The sequence below is a fragment of the Adiantum capillus-veneris genome, chromosome 2 (assembly GCF_014529385.1).
Source record: "Adiantum capillus-veneris isolate H3 chromosome 2, ASM1452938v2, whole genome shotgun sequence".
NCBI classification, from domain to species: domain Eukaryota; kingdom Viridiplantae; phylum Streptophyta; class Polypodiopsida; order Polypodiales; family Pteridaceae; genus Adiantum; species Adiantum capillus-veneris.
In genome coordinates, this window is record NC_140932.1 from 99,663,327 (window position 1) to 99,677,924 (window position 14,598).

At 49.3% G+C, this 14,598-nt stretch overlaps 1 protein-coding gene across 2 annotated transcripts in view; it reads right to left on the bottom strand.

Annotated features, from left to right (window-relative positions):
• Positions 1 to 14,598, bottom strand: part of LOC147463280 (putative cytosolic oligopeptidase A) — a 78,608-nt gene that overhangs the window by 6,632 nt on the left and 57,378 nt on the right. For both annotated transcript variants that reach the window (XR_015185026.1, XM_086487880.1), the window contains exons 12-16: positions 919 to 1,036; positions 588 to 747; positions 457 to 488; positions 319 to 384; positions 154 to 225 (exon numbers count right to left, since the gene is read on the bottom strand). Coding sequence is in view for 1 of the 2 variants with exons in the window: in XM_086487880.1 (XP_086344006.1) it covers positions 154 to 225; positions 319 to 384; positions 457 to 488; positions 588 to 747; positions 919 to 1,036 (448 nt within the window). In the remaining variant the exon portion in view is untranslated. The remainder of the gene's footprint in view (positions 1 to 153; positions 226 to 318; positions 385 to 456; positions 489 to 587; positions 748 to 918; positions 1,037 to 14,598) is intronic.

A 14,598-nucleotide genomic window follows, 5' to 3' on the forward strand; every position in this document is an offset into this window, starting at 1 on the left:
TGCACGCGCACACAATCACTCACTCACTCAATTGATTGCGAGCAAGCATGCGCACACACACTATGGAAGTATGCATTGTGAGCGCTTGCGCAGCACAAACACCTAAACAAAAATTAGAAGCACATATGCACGCATTTAGAAGGGGAAAGACACCTTCAGTGGGGGTCGACCTCCACCCAAGGCAAGGACAGTTTCACGGAACCTCCTCCCTGTCTCCTTCACTGCCTGTGATTCCAGACGAAAAACCTCAAGAACATCATTGGCAATAACAAAATTTTAGGCATGAGGTAGAACCAAGATTGGAGCTGAATGAATTACCTGTTCATTCTCAAGCCCAACCTCCTCAAATGCTGAAAATGCGTCTGCTGATAATACTTCAGCCCACTGCAGCCAAAGGCAAGATAAATCAGACCTAGGTTTTCAAGCAACTTCCTCGACTTGCATGAAGTAACCTACCTTGTAACTGTAGTAACCTGCAGAATAGCCTCCTGTTTAAAACAACAAATTGTTCAGATGGATCCTCTCGAGATCCCAAAAAAACAAGAATTACAACAAACTAGAATAAATGATGTTTATTTGAATTTTACCAGCAAATATATGTTCAAAACTGCATAGAAATCTATCTTCCGGCAAAGGTGGTATAACTTGCGTCTTCTTTGCAACTCTTCTGTCAACATCAAAGATTGTCTCCTTGGAATCAGGCACATACCTTGAATGGAGCTCGAGGTCAACGCTTGCAAAATGTATCTGCAAAACCAAAAAAGACACGGATAGCTTTGATAAGCAGTAATAGCTCCTCCTATCTCGAAAAGAAAGCAGAAAAAAGTTTACCGCATAGCTCTATCCTAAATCTTGTGTGGTCAAACAAACTGAACATCACAAAGAGTACACTGCGACTAAAACAGAAAATGACTTTACCTGCCGCAAGGTGAGCGAGGCAGCCCTGAAAGTCCGAGCTGCCAGCAGCTTCTGGTACATCTCCTCAGAAAGTGTTTCACCAGTTTCATAATGCTTAGCTATCCCCAGCAAAGTTGCTCTTCATAGAAATAATACAAGCAAGATGTGACATCAAAAATCTAAAATAAATTACCCAAACCAAACAAACCACACAAGCAGATTATCGTTTATAGGACTGAATTGTTGTTCAAGTATGAGTAACGTCGGGGATTTGACCTCAAAGAGTGGTGACACCTACTTTGGAAACTAGAAATGACAAGTGTGTTTGATATTCCAAGTAACACCTACAACATAAACGGTTCAGTGTACTTTGAGAAGAAAACTACTACAAGTTGAAGCTCTACATCAGCTATCACGAGATCAAGACAACATTATTTGTTGGTTTCCTTCCCTTGATTTTTATTTAATTTTTGGGACCCTCTTCTGAAAATCACAAATGCCTGGACATTGCATGGCCAATGTGAAATGGTGCAATGTCCAATGTGAAATGGCCGTTGGCCGAGAGTTTCACCTACAAGAGTCCAAGCCAGGCAGCCACGAGATGGTTGGGCCGAGCACCTGAATCCGACTAGTAAAGAAGCGGCTAGGCTTAGTTAAAAGTCGTTTAGGCCCCTCGGTAGGACGTAAGTTGGTGGGTACTAGGAATTAAACTAAAGGGAGCAAACTGGACACCTGGCAGTAGGAAAGCAACCTACAAGCCAACTCTCACTTCCAAAAAGCTCATTCCAAAAGGGAGCACACAAAACTGAGGGGGCCTGAAATTGACTCATAAGTGAACACTGTGTAAGGTGCAGTGGAAGTGAATGTTGAACTTTGCTCAAGATGAGTGCTCCGAACTGTGCTCAAGGGTTCCTTTTACTTACGTAAGGGAGAGCCTTCCATTCCTTTAGTGAGATAGTGCAATAGACACAAACAAAGTGAATGGACACTGTGAATGAAGGTGCATGAGACTGAGAGATAGAGAGAGAAGAATATGACACCAACATGTTGTCAAACCCTCCTCCGAAGGCCCCACTCTCTATGGCGAGAGCGGTCTACTTATGATTGCACAAATCTCTACAATGCTTGGACTTGCCGACGATGTCGACGACAATGGGGACGACGACGAGACGGGCTGAAATCTGAAAACGCTAAGGGCTGAAATCTGCAAATCTTTATCTGCTGAATTCTAACTCTATGTTGATGACGATGTCGATGGCGACGATGCAACGACGACGCGCTAAATCTGCAAACTTCGCGGGATCAGACCGTGCAGCGAGGATCTGCTGCGGGAAGGTGAGATCTACGAGGTTCGGGGTTTGTTCTGCTATGTAAGGGCTGAAAACTGAAAACGCTGATGCTTCTCGGTGTTCCGTCGCGGTGAATCTGCAAAACGCTATGCTGATGCAAAAACGCTAGGGCTGAAAATGGTTCTACTGCTGCCGGTTGTCCTGCAAATGCAAAACGCTAGGCTTCTTGGTTGGTCTTGCTACTGCCGGGGCTGATCTGCTATGCACAAAAACGCCAGGCTGCCTGTGGATGAAAACGCTAGGTCCTTGCAGATGCAAAAACGTTAGCCTTGCTGATGTGGGGAGTCTTGTTGAGAAGTTGCCTGTTGAGCAAGGTGCTCCTGCTGCCTCTTCTGCCAGAAAGTGCTAGTGCTAGGTTTGCTTAGATACAAACTTAGCAAAATTCCCGTACCTACTTTCCAACAAAAGTCACTTAATAAAAATGTCAAAAATAGGGAAAATAGGTCTATGCACTGTAAAAATGCTACTAATGAGATCTAACTGGAATTTGATGATCATGTTGTGTGCAACCAGAGGATATGCATCTATTCTAAGTGTCTGGACATGCACGGTCTGCGAACAGACTCACAAAAGTGCCAGATCACTTCCTATTCTAGACTAACTTGACTGAACTGATCCTTGATCATACTGTAGCTTGTCCACGGACACATAGGGTTGGATGTGTCACGTGGCATCCCCTCCTTTTCAAAGTGAGGTACTGGTACCGAACTGTATGGCATCGAGGGAGATCGCCAACAGGGTCTGGAATCCTGGAAAGGACACTTCCTCGGCCCACTCTGATGCGTGGGTCGTGCGATACTTGAACTTCATAAAGGTCTGCAACGCTTGCTTCTTTGGGCCATGCAGAAAGCGACACAAAGTCTTCTATGGCTCCTTCGATGCTTCAACTTCGTCTAGAGTCATGCTTCTTCCTTCTTCAAGAATCTCTATGTTTGAAAATTCTTGAAACCACTTCCAGCACAAAACCATGAACATATCTATTCCATGTAAAGTGACTAGAAAAAATCTTATCTTCCTCAAAGAATGTGCATGCAATGTAGATAAACAAAGAGACGGATTGCCAAACCCCTCACCACACACATGCAAACAATGAGATCGAATCTTAACGTGCTGATCTAAATCAATCAACTGTGGGAACCAACAACAGAGCGCTCGCTACTGCTGCCCCCCCCACCCCCCCCCCCCCTGCTGCCTCCCGTCCCCCGCCTGCCCTTGCACGCATCTGCCCTGCCCAGCCCAGCCCGCCCGCCCACGTGCATCAGCCCTGCCCGCCCCGCCTGCCCTTGCGCGCAGCAGCCCGCTGCCCCCCAGCCCGTCCGCTGCCCCCTTCTTGCACCGCCATCCCCCCGCCCGCTGCCCCTTGACTTCTCGCTCACTGCCTTGTCCCCCCCCCCCCCCGTCTTCGTCATTCCCGAAGGTTCCTGCACTTGGCTCTGCAACACTGTTTCTTCGGACAATGCTCGGCATGCTCGGTTGCAGAGTCTCTTCACAGTCCGCTTCTTCGCCACAGCAGTAGACACAGATGGAGGCTCCAGCTCTGCCACAGAGGGACTCATCCGAAGCCCCCTCGCCCGACCCCCCTGAGCCCACCATTCGACTTGCTCTATCGCCGACATAGCAAGTGAGGCTAGCCGCTGAGGTTGAGTGTTTGCAGACGACTTCGGTCATCTGCAAAATTCTCGGCACCCGTCCTAGCAGAGGAGAGCTGCGAGTCCTTCTCCAGGCCCGCCTTCTCACAAAGGTGGGCAAGATCTTGGATGTCCAGATTCTCGGACCGGGGTACTACCAGATCGAGTTCGAGACCTCCAAGATGGCTTCCAAGGTCATAGCTATGAGTCCACTGGCCATCCGAGCATCACGCGCCCACTTTCGACAGTGGCGACATGGTTTTGACCCGACTTCGGATGTGCTAGTAGAGGAGGCAGACATCCCCATCTCAGTCTGCTTTCCAGGTTTACGGAGGGAGTACCTACCACTTCTCTCCAAGATTGACTCCGCCATCGGGACTGTCTTGGAGTCACCTCGTACGGCAGCATCAGTAGCTACCAAGGCGGCTGGCATCCCCTCAGTTCCAGTCTTGGTCAGAGATACCCACACGCTCCCGAAGGTCATCCTTCTGCCTCGGATGAGTGGGGGTTGGTTTAGACAGAGTGTGGAGTACTCGAGTCTCCCGAACCAGTGCTTCATTTGCAGACAGATGGACCACCTAGCGAAGGCCTGTCCACGGAGGAGGCCACGACCAACACCTCAGCCTCAGCCCCAGCCTGCCAAGGCTAGGCCGCAGCCACAGCCAGCGCCACAGAGCACAGATTCAGAGCCACCCTCCGAGCCTGGGGCTCCAGCGGAGGAGGAGTGGCAGCAGGCCCGTGGCCGTCGACGCCAGGGGCCACAGCGATAGCCTGGCACTCAGAGTGGCCCTCAGGTGCCTACTCAACAGCAGTGGGTTCCCACGGGAAACCGCTTTGGTCCTCTTGAGCAGGAGGAGCCCCCTACGCCAGCCTCCACCTCCGCTTCACCCTCGCCAGCCGCCCCCCCTTCAGAGTTCCCCTCCTCCTCCTCATCCTCCCCCCCCCCGCCCTCTGCTCCCGTCCACTCCCCACCTCGCCCCTTTACCTCTGTCGCCCCTCCCCACTTTTCCTCCCCTCCGTCCCCCCCCCCCCCCGCTCCAGTTCCATAGTCGACTCAGGAGACTGGTCCCTCGCCGGCGGCTAGGATATCTCTTGGCAACGCCTTTGCCACGACTCGCCTAGAGAGAGAGGGTCAGCCCTTCTTGCGGCCCCCTCTGCAGATTCAGACATCTTCCCTTTCAGCTATCCCTCGTGGTCTGACGAGCATTGACCTCCGACGTCACTGGGATTTCTTCAACTACGGGTTCACTCGCTTTCTCGGCGATTCCGCAGCAGACCACGAGGCAGCCTGCTTCAAGGTCCATGCTTCGTTCCTCGCCGCTAGGGGGACAGAAGCCTTGGACTCAGCAGAGATACAGATTTGCTGCAGACTTTGTGGCCACTGGCCAAGTTTGCGGTGACACCCCCAGTCTCAGCATGATGTAGGCACATTGTGGTGTACTTTTTTGATGATACGCAGTGTTTGCCTTGCTATGTATACATTCATGAGGACTCGTGGACAAAGGACGTTGCTATACGCACGGCTCGCTCTCCTTGGGCTTGGGCTAGGCACTCACTGCAGTCTCGCCTATCTAGAGGACGCTCGGATGCAGATTACTCCCCATCCAAGCCAACCTCGAAGATGGCCCGTCTTGCTGCTGCGGCAGCATCTGTTCTCTCTCGCTCCCCATGAGGATCGTCTCGTGGAACGTGCAGGGACTAGGTGGGCCCTAGTTTCAGCGACAGCGGGGCCGATTGCGTCAAGAGCTTCAGGGTTGCCTTGTGGGAGGAGAGATTGATCTCCTTATCCTTCAGGAGCACGATGTCGTCAGATTTTGCGTGGACAATATGATACCTTTTGGTCAGCTGCTTTTGGACCTGGAGGCATCCAAGGCGGGGTATGTATGACTATTGCGGACTCATTGCAACAGCAAGCCATTGTGGGCAGAGGGATTATTGTGCCAGCCAGGGCTCAGTGGATTACTATGCAGGTTCAGGGTGGCCTTGCAGGCTTCCTGAACATCTATGCGCCCAATGTGGCGAGTGCTCGTGCAGAGTTTTGGTCACAGCTTGTTGAGTCTTTGCCACAGGCTGACCATTGGTGTGTAGGAGGGGACTTCAACATGTTGGAGGACCCTTCTGACAGGATTGGAGGCAGCCATGCTACTGTGCATGGAGTCGAGTTAGAAGCTTGGGAGAGGTTGTGTATGACTTTGAGGGTCTCGGATACATGGCAGCACTCTGGCTTTGTGAGGCCTCCAGAGAATCTTGCCTTCTCTAGATCGGACCGCAAAGTGGGAGGAGTGAATCTATCGCGGATAGTTCGCTTCTACACTAATGACCACTTCAGTGACTTGGGGGGATCAGTGGGCATCCTAGCAGGGACATCCTTCTCGTACCATTCACCAGTAATCCTCACAGTGGCAGACGGGCAGAGGAGTGGGAGCACGATGCTTCGCATCCTAGAGCGGGTCTTGTTGGACTCAGCACTCAGAGAGAGGGTAGAGGCTCTCTGGACAGAGGGCATGGACAGCCAGGCTCTACCTGCAGACAGAGTGGCCTTAGGCCTAGCTCAGCTTAGCCACTTTTTTCTCCAGGAGTCTCTGGCTCGACGGGTTGCAGCGAGAGAGGAGCAGCAGCGTCTCAGACGAGGCATTGCTTCACTACAGAGCATGCAGGAGCAGCATCCAGACAGTCCATGGTTGGAGGAGCAGTTACAGCAAGCTCGACAGGAGCTTGCTTGCACAGAGGAGAGGCGTCATGAGTTTGCCTTTCACCGACAGGCATCTCAGTGGACTCAGGTGGGTGACAGAGTGACTGGTGTTTTTTTTGAGACAGTGGGACCTCGGCACTTGCATGCCAAGGTCAATCAAATGACGAGACCCGATGGGTCAGTTGTTTGTGAGCCCGAGGATATGCGTGCAGTTGCTAATGACTTTTACCGTGAGTTATTGTAGGCTAAGCCCCAGTCAGAGCGGCAAGATGCATACAGGGAGCAGGTTTGGGCACAGATGCCTTGTCTTGTGACAGAGGAGATGCGCCAGAGGCTAGAGATGCCACTTCAGCTTGAGGAGCTGCACACGGCTCTTAGGGCCCTCCCTCGTGGTAGCTGTCCAGGTGAGGATGGGTTGACTCCCAGCTTTTTCTTGGAGTACTGGGACTTGCTTGGCCCAGATCTTTGTAGTGCCTTTCAGTACATTTTGCACACAGGAGTGATGCCTGATAGCATGAGTGAGGACCTAATCTACCTCATTCCAAAGGAGGGTGGCTCCTTGGATGAGATTCGACAGTGGCGCCCCATCACCATCGTAAACTCAGCCTACAAAATTCTTGCCAAGGCTCAGAGTTTGAGGATTCAGCCACTTTTGGAGAGCCTTATACATGGGACTCAGACAGGTTTTGTCAAGGAACGCAGTATCCTTGACAACATCTTCACTTTCTGGGAGGCTTCTGCCCTGGCACGGCTCCGTGGGGAGGACCTTGTGATTCTTCTTCTCGATTTTGAGAAGGCATACGATAGAGTTGACTGGGACTTTCTAGACGGCACTCTACGCAGGATGGGCTTCTCAGATGCTTGGATCAGAGGAGTGTTAGCTTTGTATAGACAGGCTCACAGTCACGTGCTTTTGGCAGGAGGTAGAGGTGAGCGCTTCATGCTCACACGATCGGTCAAACAGGGTTGTCCTCTTGTCCCCTTTCTCTTTCTGTTCTATGCGGAGGCGATGAGCAGATTTTTGGTGTCACAGCAGGTTGGTCTAAGGGGCTTAGCACTCCCTATACGGGGAGATGAGCTTCTGGACGCTGAGTTTGCCGACGACTCAGCCTTGTACTTAGAGGACCACGAGGCTAATCTACACAGATGTGAGCAGGCTTTAGAGACCTTCTGCTGTGCATCGGGCGCACTGATCAACTGGAGAAAGACAGTGGCTTTCTCGGTTGGCAGTGCTCCTGTGCCAGATTGGATGCCAGGAGAGGGTTTCAGGTGGATTCCATCATGGACTGCAGTTCGGTACTTGGGTTGTCAGGTTGGTTTGGACTTGTCCCCCGAGCAGCAGATTGCTCCCCTTCTCCTGTCCATCAGGAGAAAGCTGTTACATTGGAGCTCAGCACGACTTTCGCTGGCTGGTAGAGTAGTAGTTGCCAACCAGGTGTTGTTGGCGACTATGTGGTACATCACTTCTTGCTGGATCTTCTCGAGTTCTTGTATCAGCCAGGTAGAGAGGCTGATCAGGAACTTCCTTTGGTCAGGTCGTGACATTCAGAGTGCCCGAGCCAAGGTGGCTTGGTTGGTCATCACACTTCCTTGTTCTCAGGGAGGGCTTGGGATCATTAATGCAGCACAGCAGAGCAGAGCCCTTCTTGGGAAGTTCGTCGTCAGAGGACTTCTTCCAAGCGAGGAGCCCTCGAAGGAGTTCTTGCTGCAGAGGCTTCGTGCCAGCAGCTACAGGGCATGAGAGGGGTGCAGAGCATGAGTCAGGACACCTCAGAGTCAGTTCCAGCTGAGTGGCTCACGCCTCTCGAGCCAGTAGCACCTCGGTGGATGGGAGCCTTCACACGACTGGAGGTTCTCATTTCAGTCAGGGCCTGCTCAAAGACTATCCCAGCCCTGTTCTTCGAGCTTCATGGTAGGAGACGATTACAGCGAGTTGCAGTAGAGGCCCCGCAGGTAGCAGAGTGTTGTTTCCAGAGGATCCGAGTTGTGGGCATCTCTGGGAGGACTTGCGTCATAGACCCTGACCCAGCAGCTCTTGAGACTGGACACTGGAGGCTATGGGCTTGTGAGTGTTGTCCACTAGCACGAGTACAGTGGGATCCTTGTGAGTGGCTATGGAGGGACCTCTTCTCTTCTGCAAACCGCCCAAGAGTCCCCTTCTTTCAATACACTGTTCGGCTTGGACGTCATATACTTGCAGCACAGAGAGAGGCCCGCCCCGCTGCAGCACGTCATTAGCACGAGGAGGGCCTCACGATCGAGTTCTTGGCAGCCTTTTGGCAGAGGCTGTGGGACTCCAGACAGCCGAGGCGCGTCACTTTGTTTCAGTGGCTGGTTGCACACAGAGCCACAACAGTAGGGAGCTAGCTTGTGCATAGTGGTCTCTCGGCCGCATGTGCAGCCTGTGACCAGTTGGTGGAGAGTCAGCGTCATTGTCTTTGGGACTGTCCCTCGGCCCAGCAGGTGTGGCTACGAGTTCTTCGGCTGATGCCTGCCCTCTCCACGGCTCGACAGTACACTTGGGGGGCAGCGGCTTGGTCCACCCTCACGGGCCCGGCACTTCAGTTTGAGCTATCTTCCACCAGCAGGATGATAGTGATGCAGGGGGGGCGACCTACACTCCAGCCTGCTCTACAGAGCTTACTCCACAGGAGTGGTGCAATGAGAGAGAGGAGTGTTGGGAGCTCATCAGTGGCCTGACACTTTGGTTCATCTGGCGTGCCCGCTGTTTCCGCATCTTTGAGGCTCGCCCTATGCCACCAGCAGAGACTGTTCATGACTTTTGGCTAGAGCTGATCCATACTCTCAGAGGACAGCTTGAGGGACTACAGGGTAGCTCCGATCGCATACGGGAGCGCCGCGAGGCTTTCCTTCGACTCTGGCGCCCTGGGCCTTTCTACACCATAGTCAAGGGGTGCTCAGATGGCACTACTGTCCACCTGTGTGGCTCTTCCCTCCTCCCATCTCTTGATTTAGCCTCATTGTATATATGCTGTTTTTTCATTGGGAGAGTCTCCCCATCATGCTTGTTGTAGCCCTCTCTTGCAGAGGTGGATGTAGCCCTATGGACAGTTTTCATTAACTAATAGAAGGATCTTTTTCTCGGAAAAAAAAAATCAATCAACTGTGGCAAAACATAATGGAAATGCCCATACTTGGTGCTCATACTTTCTTGTGCTCTTTCTACAATTGTGTCGTACCAAAGAAGAGACATGGAATGTAGCTGCATACTTTTCAGCTTTTCATAAATAATCCGCATACGTCCGTGCATATTCATGAGTGAAACGTGCTCAACATACAATATGTCGTGCCTAGGAAAAGGGATCACATAAAGATGCTGACTAAAATACAGGAAACGATCACGAATGAAACACTCGTACAATGCGTGCTGACAAATCATTCGAACACACAGTACTTCCTGTAAGGGTTCTTTGGACCTAGGCTCGAGAGTCAAGATCGGTTCTTCGTGTTGGATCGAATCTTCCTGTGGGAGTTCTGTGGACCTCAACTCGAGAGCCAAGATCGCTTCTTCGTGATTGATCGAATCTGCAATGAGGTTAGCTTCACTAGAGAAAGTATCAACTAACACATCATCCTTGTGAACAATCACATCATCTTCATGCAAATCATCACGCTTGTGAGAAATCACATCTTGATCATGCAAATCATCATGCTTGTCATTGTCATCCAAATCATCATGCTCATCATTATCATTCAAATCATCATGCTTATCATCATGCAAATCCTGTGTGTCATGCTTGGGAGAAGAAGAGACTAAGAGAGTCTCCTTTTCCCGAATCTCTTGCATGTGTGCCTGAACTTGAGAAAAGAGTCGCAACAACTCTTGCATGTGTCGCGCTTCCTCATGCTCACGCTCTATGGCTGCCTTTCTTTCTGCTTCTCTTTCTGCTTTTCTTTCTGCGTGTCTGCGATCCATTCCTGCTTTTCTTTCTACTCTTCTTGCTTCGCGTTCTAACTTTTTTTCCTAAACATCTGCTCCAACTCCTCCATAGGAGTTAGTGCAATCCTTGGCGTAGATGGGGAAGAGGGAGGGTCGGAAAAACCTCCTGGTGGGGAAAACTCTTCTTCGCCTCTCTCATACTCATCACCTTCAAGCGAAGTATCCATTCCGCTTCGAGTGATGACCATCCACTGAAGTCTTGGGTTCTTGTGGTTTCTTGTGGTCTTGGGTTCTTAAGTTCACGAGGAACTTGGGTTCTTGGGGTTCTTGAGTTCTTGAGGCTTGCGGATCTTGAGGTTCTTGAGGTTCTTCTTTCGCTTGCAATCTGTGTTAGAGAAGGATCTTCTCTTCACCCGAGTTTTGCTCTTTTCTGCGAGCGCACCCCTTGGCGGCCTTGCACTCACACCAAGGTTGCTTTTTCCCACCTCAGGTTGATTGGCCAGCCGCTAAGTGCACGGTCCGCTCTCAATGAGTAAAAAGAGGCACAACAGGAGGCTGGACAAGCCCTTCTTTCTTGGGATTCCTGTCACTCTTCAAAAACACGATTAGGAATCGACACGCTCAAGCGAACTTGGGTTCGTGCTACCTCAACAAGCAAAAAAAATTATGTGGTTGTTTCCTTGAGTGATAAAAACACTGCCAAAGCTCTGATACCAATGTAAGGTGCAACGGAAGTGAATGTTGAACTTTGCTCAAGATGAGTGCTCCGAACTGTGCTGAAGGGTTCCTTTTACTTACCGAAGGGAGAGCCTTCCATTCCTTTAGTGAGATGGTGCAATGGACACAAACAAAGTGAATGGACACTATGAATGAAGGTGCATGAGACTGAGAGATAGAGAGAGAAGAATACGACACCAGAATGTTGTCAAACCCTCCTCCGAAGGCCCATTCTCTATGGCGAGACCGGTCTACTTATGATTGCACAAATCTCTACAATGCTTGGACTTGCCGACGATGTCCACGACGATGGGGACGACGACGAGACGGACTGAAATCTGAAAACGCTAAGGGCTGAAATCTGCAAATCTTTATCTGCTGAATTCTGACTCTATGTCGATGACCATGTCGATGGCGACGATGCGACGACGACGCGCTGTAAACACAGATGCTGAAATCTGCGTTTTCCGGGCTGAATCTGCAAACTTCGCAGGATCTGACCGTGCGACGGAGATCTACGAGGTTCGGGGTTTGTTCTGCTGTGTCTAAGGGCTGAAAACTGAAAACACTAATGCTTCTTGGTGTTCCGTCGCGGTGAATCTGCAAAACGCTATGCTGATGCAAAAACGCTAGGGCTGAAAATGGTTCTGCTGCTGCCGGTTGTCTTGCAAATGCAAAATGCTACGCTTCTTGATTGGTCTTGCTGTTGCCGGGGCTGATCTGCTATGCACAAAAACGCAAGGCTATCTGTGGATGAAAACGCTAGGTCCTTGCAGATGCAAAAACGTTAGCCTTGCTGATGTGGGGGGTCTTGCTGAGAAGTTGCCTGTTGAGCAAGGTGCTCCTGCTGCCTCTTCTGCCAGAAAGTGCTAGTGCTAGGTTTGCTTATATACAAACTTAGCAAAATTGCCCTACCTACTTTCCAACAAAAGTCACTTAAAAATAATAAGTGAAAAATGTCAAAAATAGGAAAAATAGATCTATGCACTGTAAAATGCTACTAATGGGATCTGACTAGAATCTGATGGTCATGATGTGTGCAACCAGAGGATATGCATCTATTGTAAGTGTCTGGACATGCACGGTCTGCGAACAGACTCACAAAAGTGCCAGGTCACTTCCTATTCTAGACTGACTTGATTGAACTGAACCTTGATCATACTGTAGCTTGTCCACGAACAGTATGTGTGAGTAGTGGGTGCAGATAATCACAGCTTTAATGGAAAGCTTGCCTTCTCCCTTGTCTCATGTAGCGCGATGATTTTCTCTCGTGCATCTCTCTCTCTCCTTTGCACATATGGTAATGCCCCACTAGTTGGGCTTCTTAGATGACCATGTACAGTTCTGTGGGTTTAATGCGTGTTTGCCAAGGCAAGAGCCTTCTGAACAAGAACCGGATTAGCTAATTGCTAATCCCCCACAAGTACGCACAATTCCACCAAGAAGAATTGCAAAAACAGAGAGTTTTCTCACGTGAAAACTTGTCCAGTTCACAGAGGAACTATCGCATTGCGTGCAGGAGCTCCTAAGACACAGGTAGATCTGCTTGCTTCGCTCAAAACGAACTAAAACAAAGAATTACAGTCTGCTGTGTTTCTTTGCAAGTTTAGGGTTTCGCACCTAAACTTCAAGGTAACACCAAGGGAGCCTCGAGAAAGCCTTGGGGTGCTTGTACAAGGCTTTGGGCCCCTGACAGTGACCAAAACAGGAAATTACAGCATGCTGAAATTGTCCTGCAACTCACCGGAAAGCTTCTAAAGTGCAAGAGAAACCGTCCTATTCGTGTACTTTAGACCTACAGTTGTTATGCTGCCGAAATTGGGTCGAAAACCTACAATTACAGCCCTTGACAGGTTTGAACAGCTTGGTGAGAGTTAAGTGAAAGTATTCGGATCGTTCATTTGCAATAGAATAAAGAAATACCAAAAAGGGCGCCAGTCTTTGGGGCCTATAGGGTGTCGTCGTCTACTTGGGAGCGCTCCAGCTACCAAGTCGTGGATTGTTTTGAAGTGTTGAATTCCGGTTAAAGGTTTATCTATGAAGTTACTTCGTGTCATAAAGTACAGATGAAGTTAAACAACATATAAATCGGGTAAAAGCCAAAGTTTACCGCCCTTTAGTAATGCTACAGGCTGGTTTCATGGTTTCATGGGGGAGTTTGGCTCCAAGTCAATTCGGTCCTCAATCGTTGTCCATTTCTCTAATTCTCTCTCTCTCTCTCTCTTGCAAGTATTGTTCATGCCAAGCTAACTAGGTATAATGTGTATTTTGCTACCATCAATCAAGTACTCTCCCTATGTTCTTTAAGAATTCTTAGGAAATGTTCATTACTGTCACTTTAATTCTGCTACAATCAATGTTATTGGCCATATTCCGTTACGTAATCCGAGGTGTATCTCTTGTTGGGTGTTCATGTGCTTTTTTGATTGCACATATTGTGTATCAATATCTCTAGCACGTTTTCTCTTCTTTCTTTTTGCACGCCATGCCAAACCTTAAGCCTTGAGCTGATTAAGCTTGACACCTTTAGGGTGAGCTTCGTACAAATCATTGGTACACTTCTCCATGTTGTGAGGATTTCTAGGTAATCCTTTATTAAGTACTTAAACTCATGATTAAGACTTAAGAAACTTGAACTGAACTCAGAAACAAGACTCAGAAGACTCTGTGTTTGATTGATTCATAGTGTGATACAAGGGCTCCTTATATAGGAGACGAAGAGACACAAATGAAAAGACACATCTCTTGGTGAAGCGACGTGACTTTAGATGTAAAGACACATCCTTTCCGCGAACAGCTGCAATATTGGGCAAAGAGTCGCACCCGTAGAGCGAAGGGGTGTGACCAATCGTCGAAGGAGTGTGGCTTTTGGTGAAGAGGCACGTCTTTTGGGCGAAGAGGGGTGACCATCCAAGCGTGGGGTTCTGCTTGGCATGGCACTTCGCATATCTGCATCAATGAGTAAGTAGGTAATGTAACTAAGTCACAAACGTGACATTCCCTCCCTCTTTAAATAAAACCCGTGTGTCAAATGAAAGTCTGCCGCTTGTCGAAGAATTCTTGAAGGAGGTGAGCGTATTGTTGCATTTCTTCATCTGTTTGCCAAGTAGAATCTAACTCATCCAAGTTCATCCACTTAACAAGAAACTCAGTTATGATCTTTTGTCTTGTTTCTTTTTGACGAACGTTGAGAATCTTTTCTGGGACAAGAATGACGTGTTCATCTTCAATTTCTGGCACATAGGAAGATAAGTCTGCAACAGGCGAATCTCCTTGAATATACTCTTTGAGCCAAGAAATGTGAAAAGTCGGATAAATTTTTCCCCATGAAGGTGGAAGTTCCAACTTGTAGCTAACAACTGAATTCTTCTTGATGATCTTGAAAGGTCCATAGAAGCGAGGTCGCAATTTTGG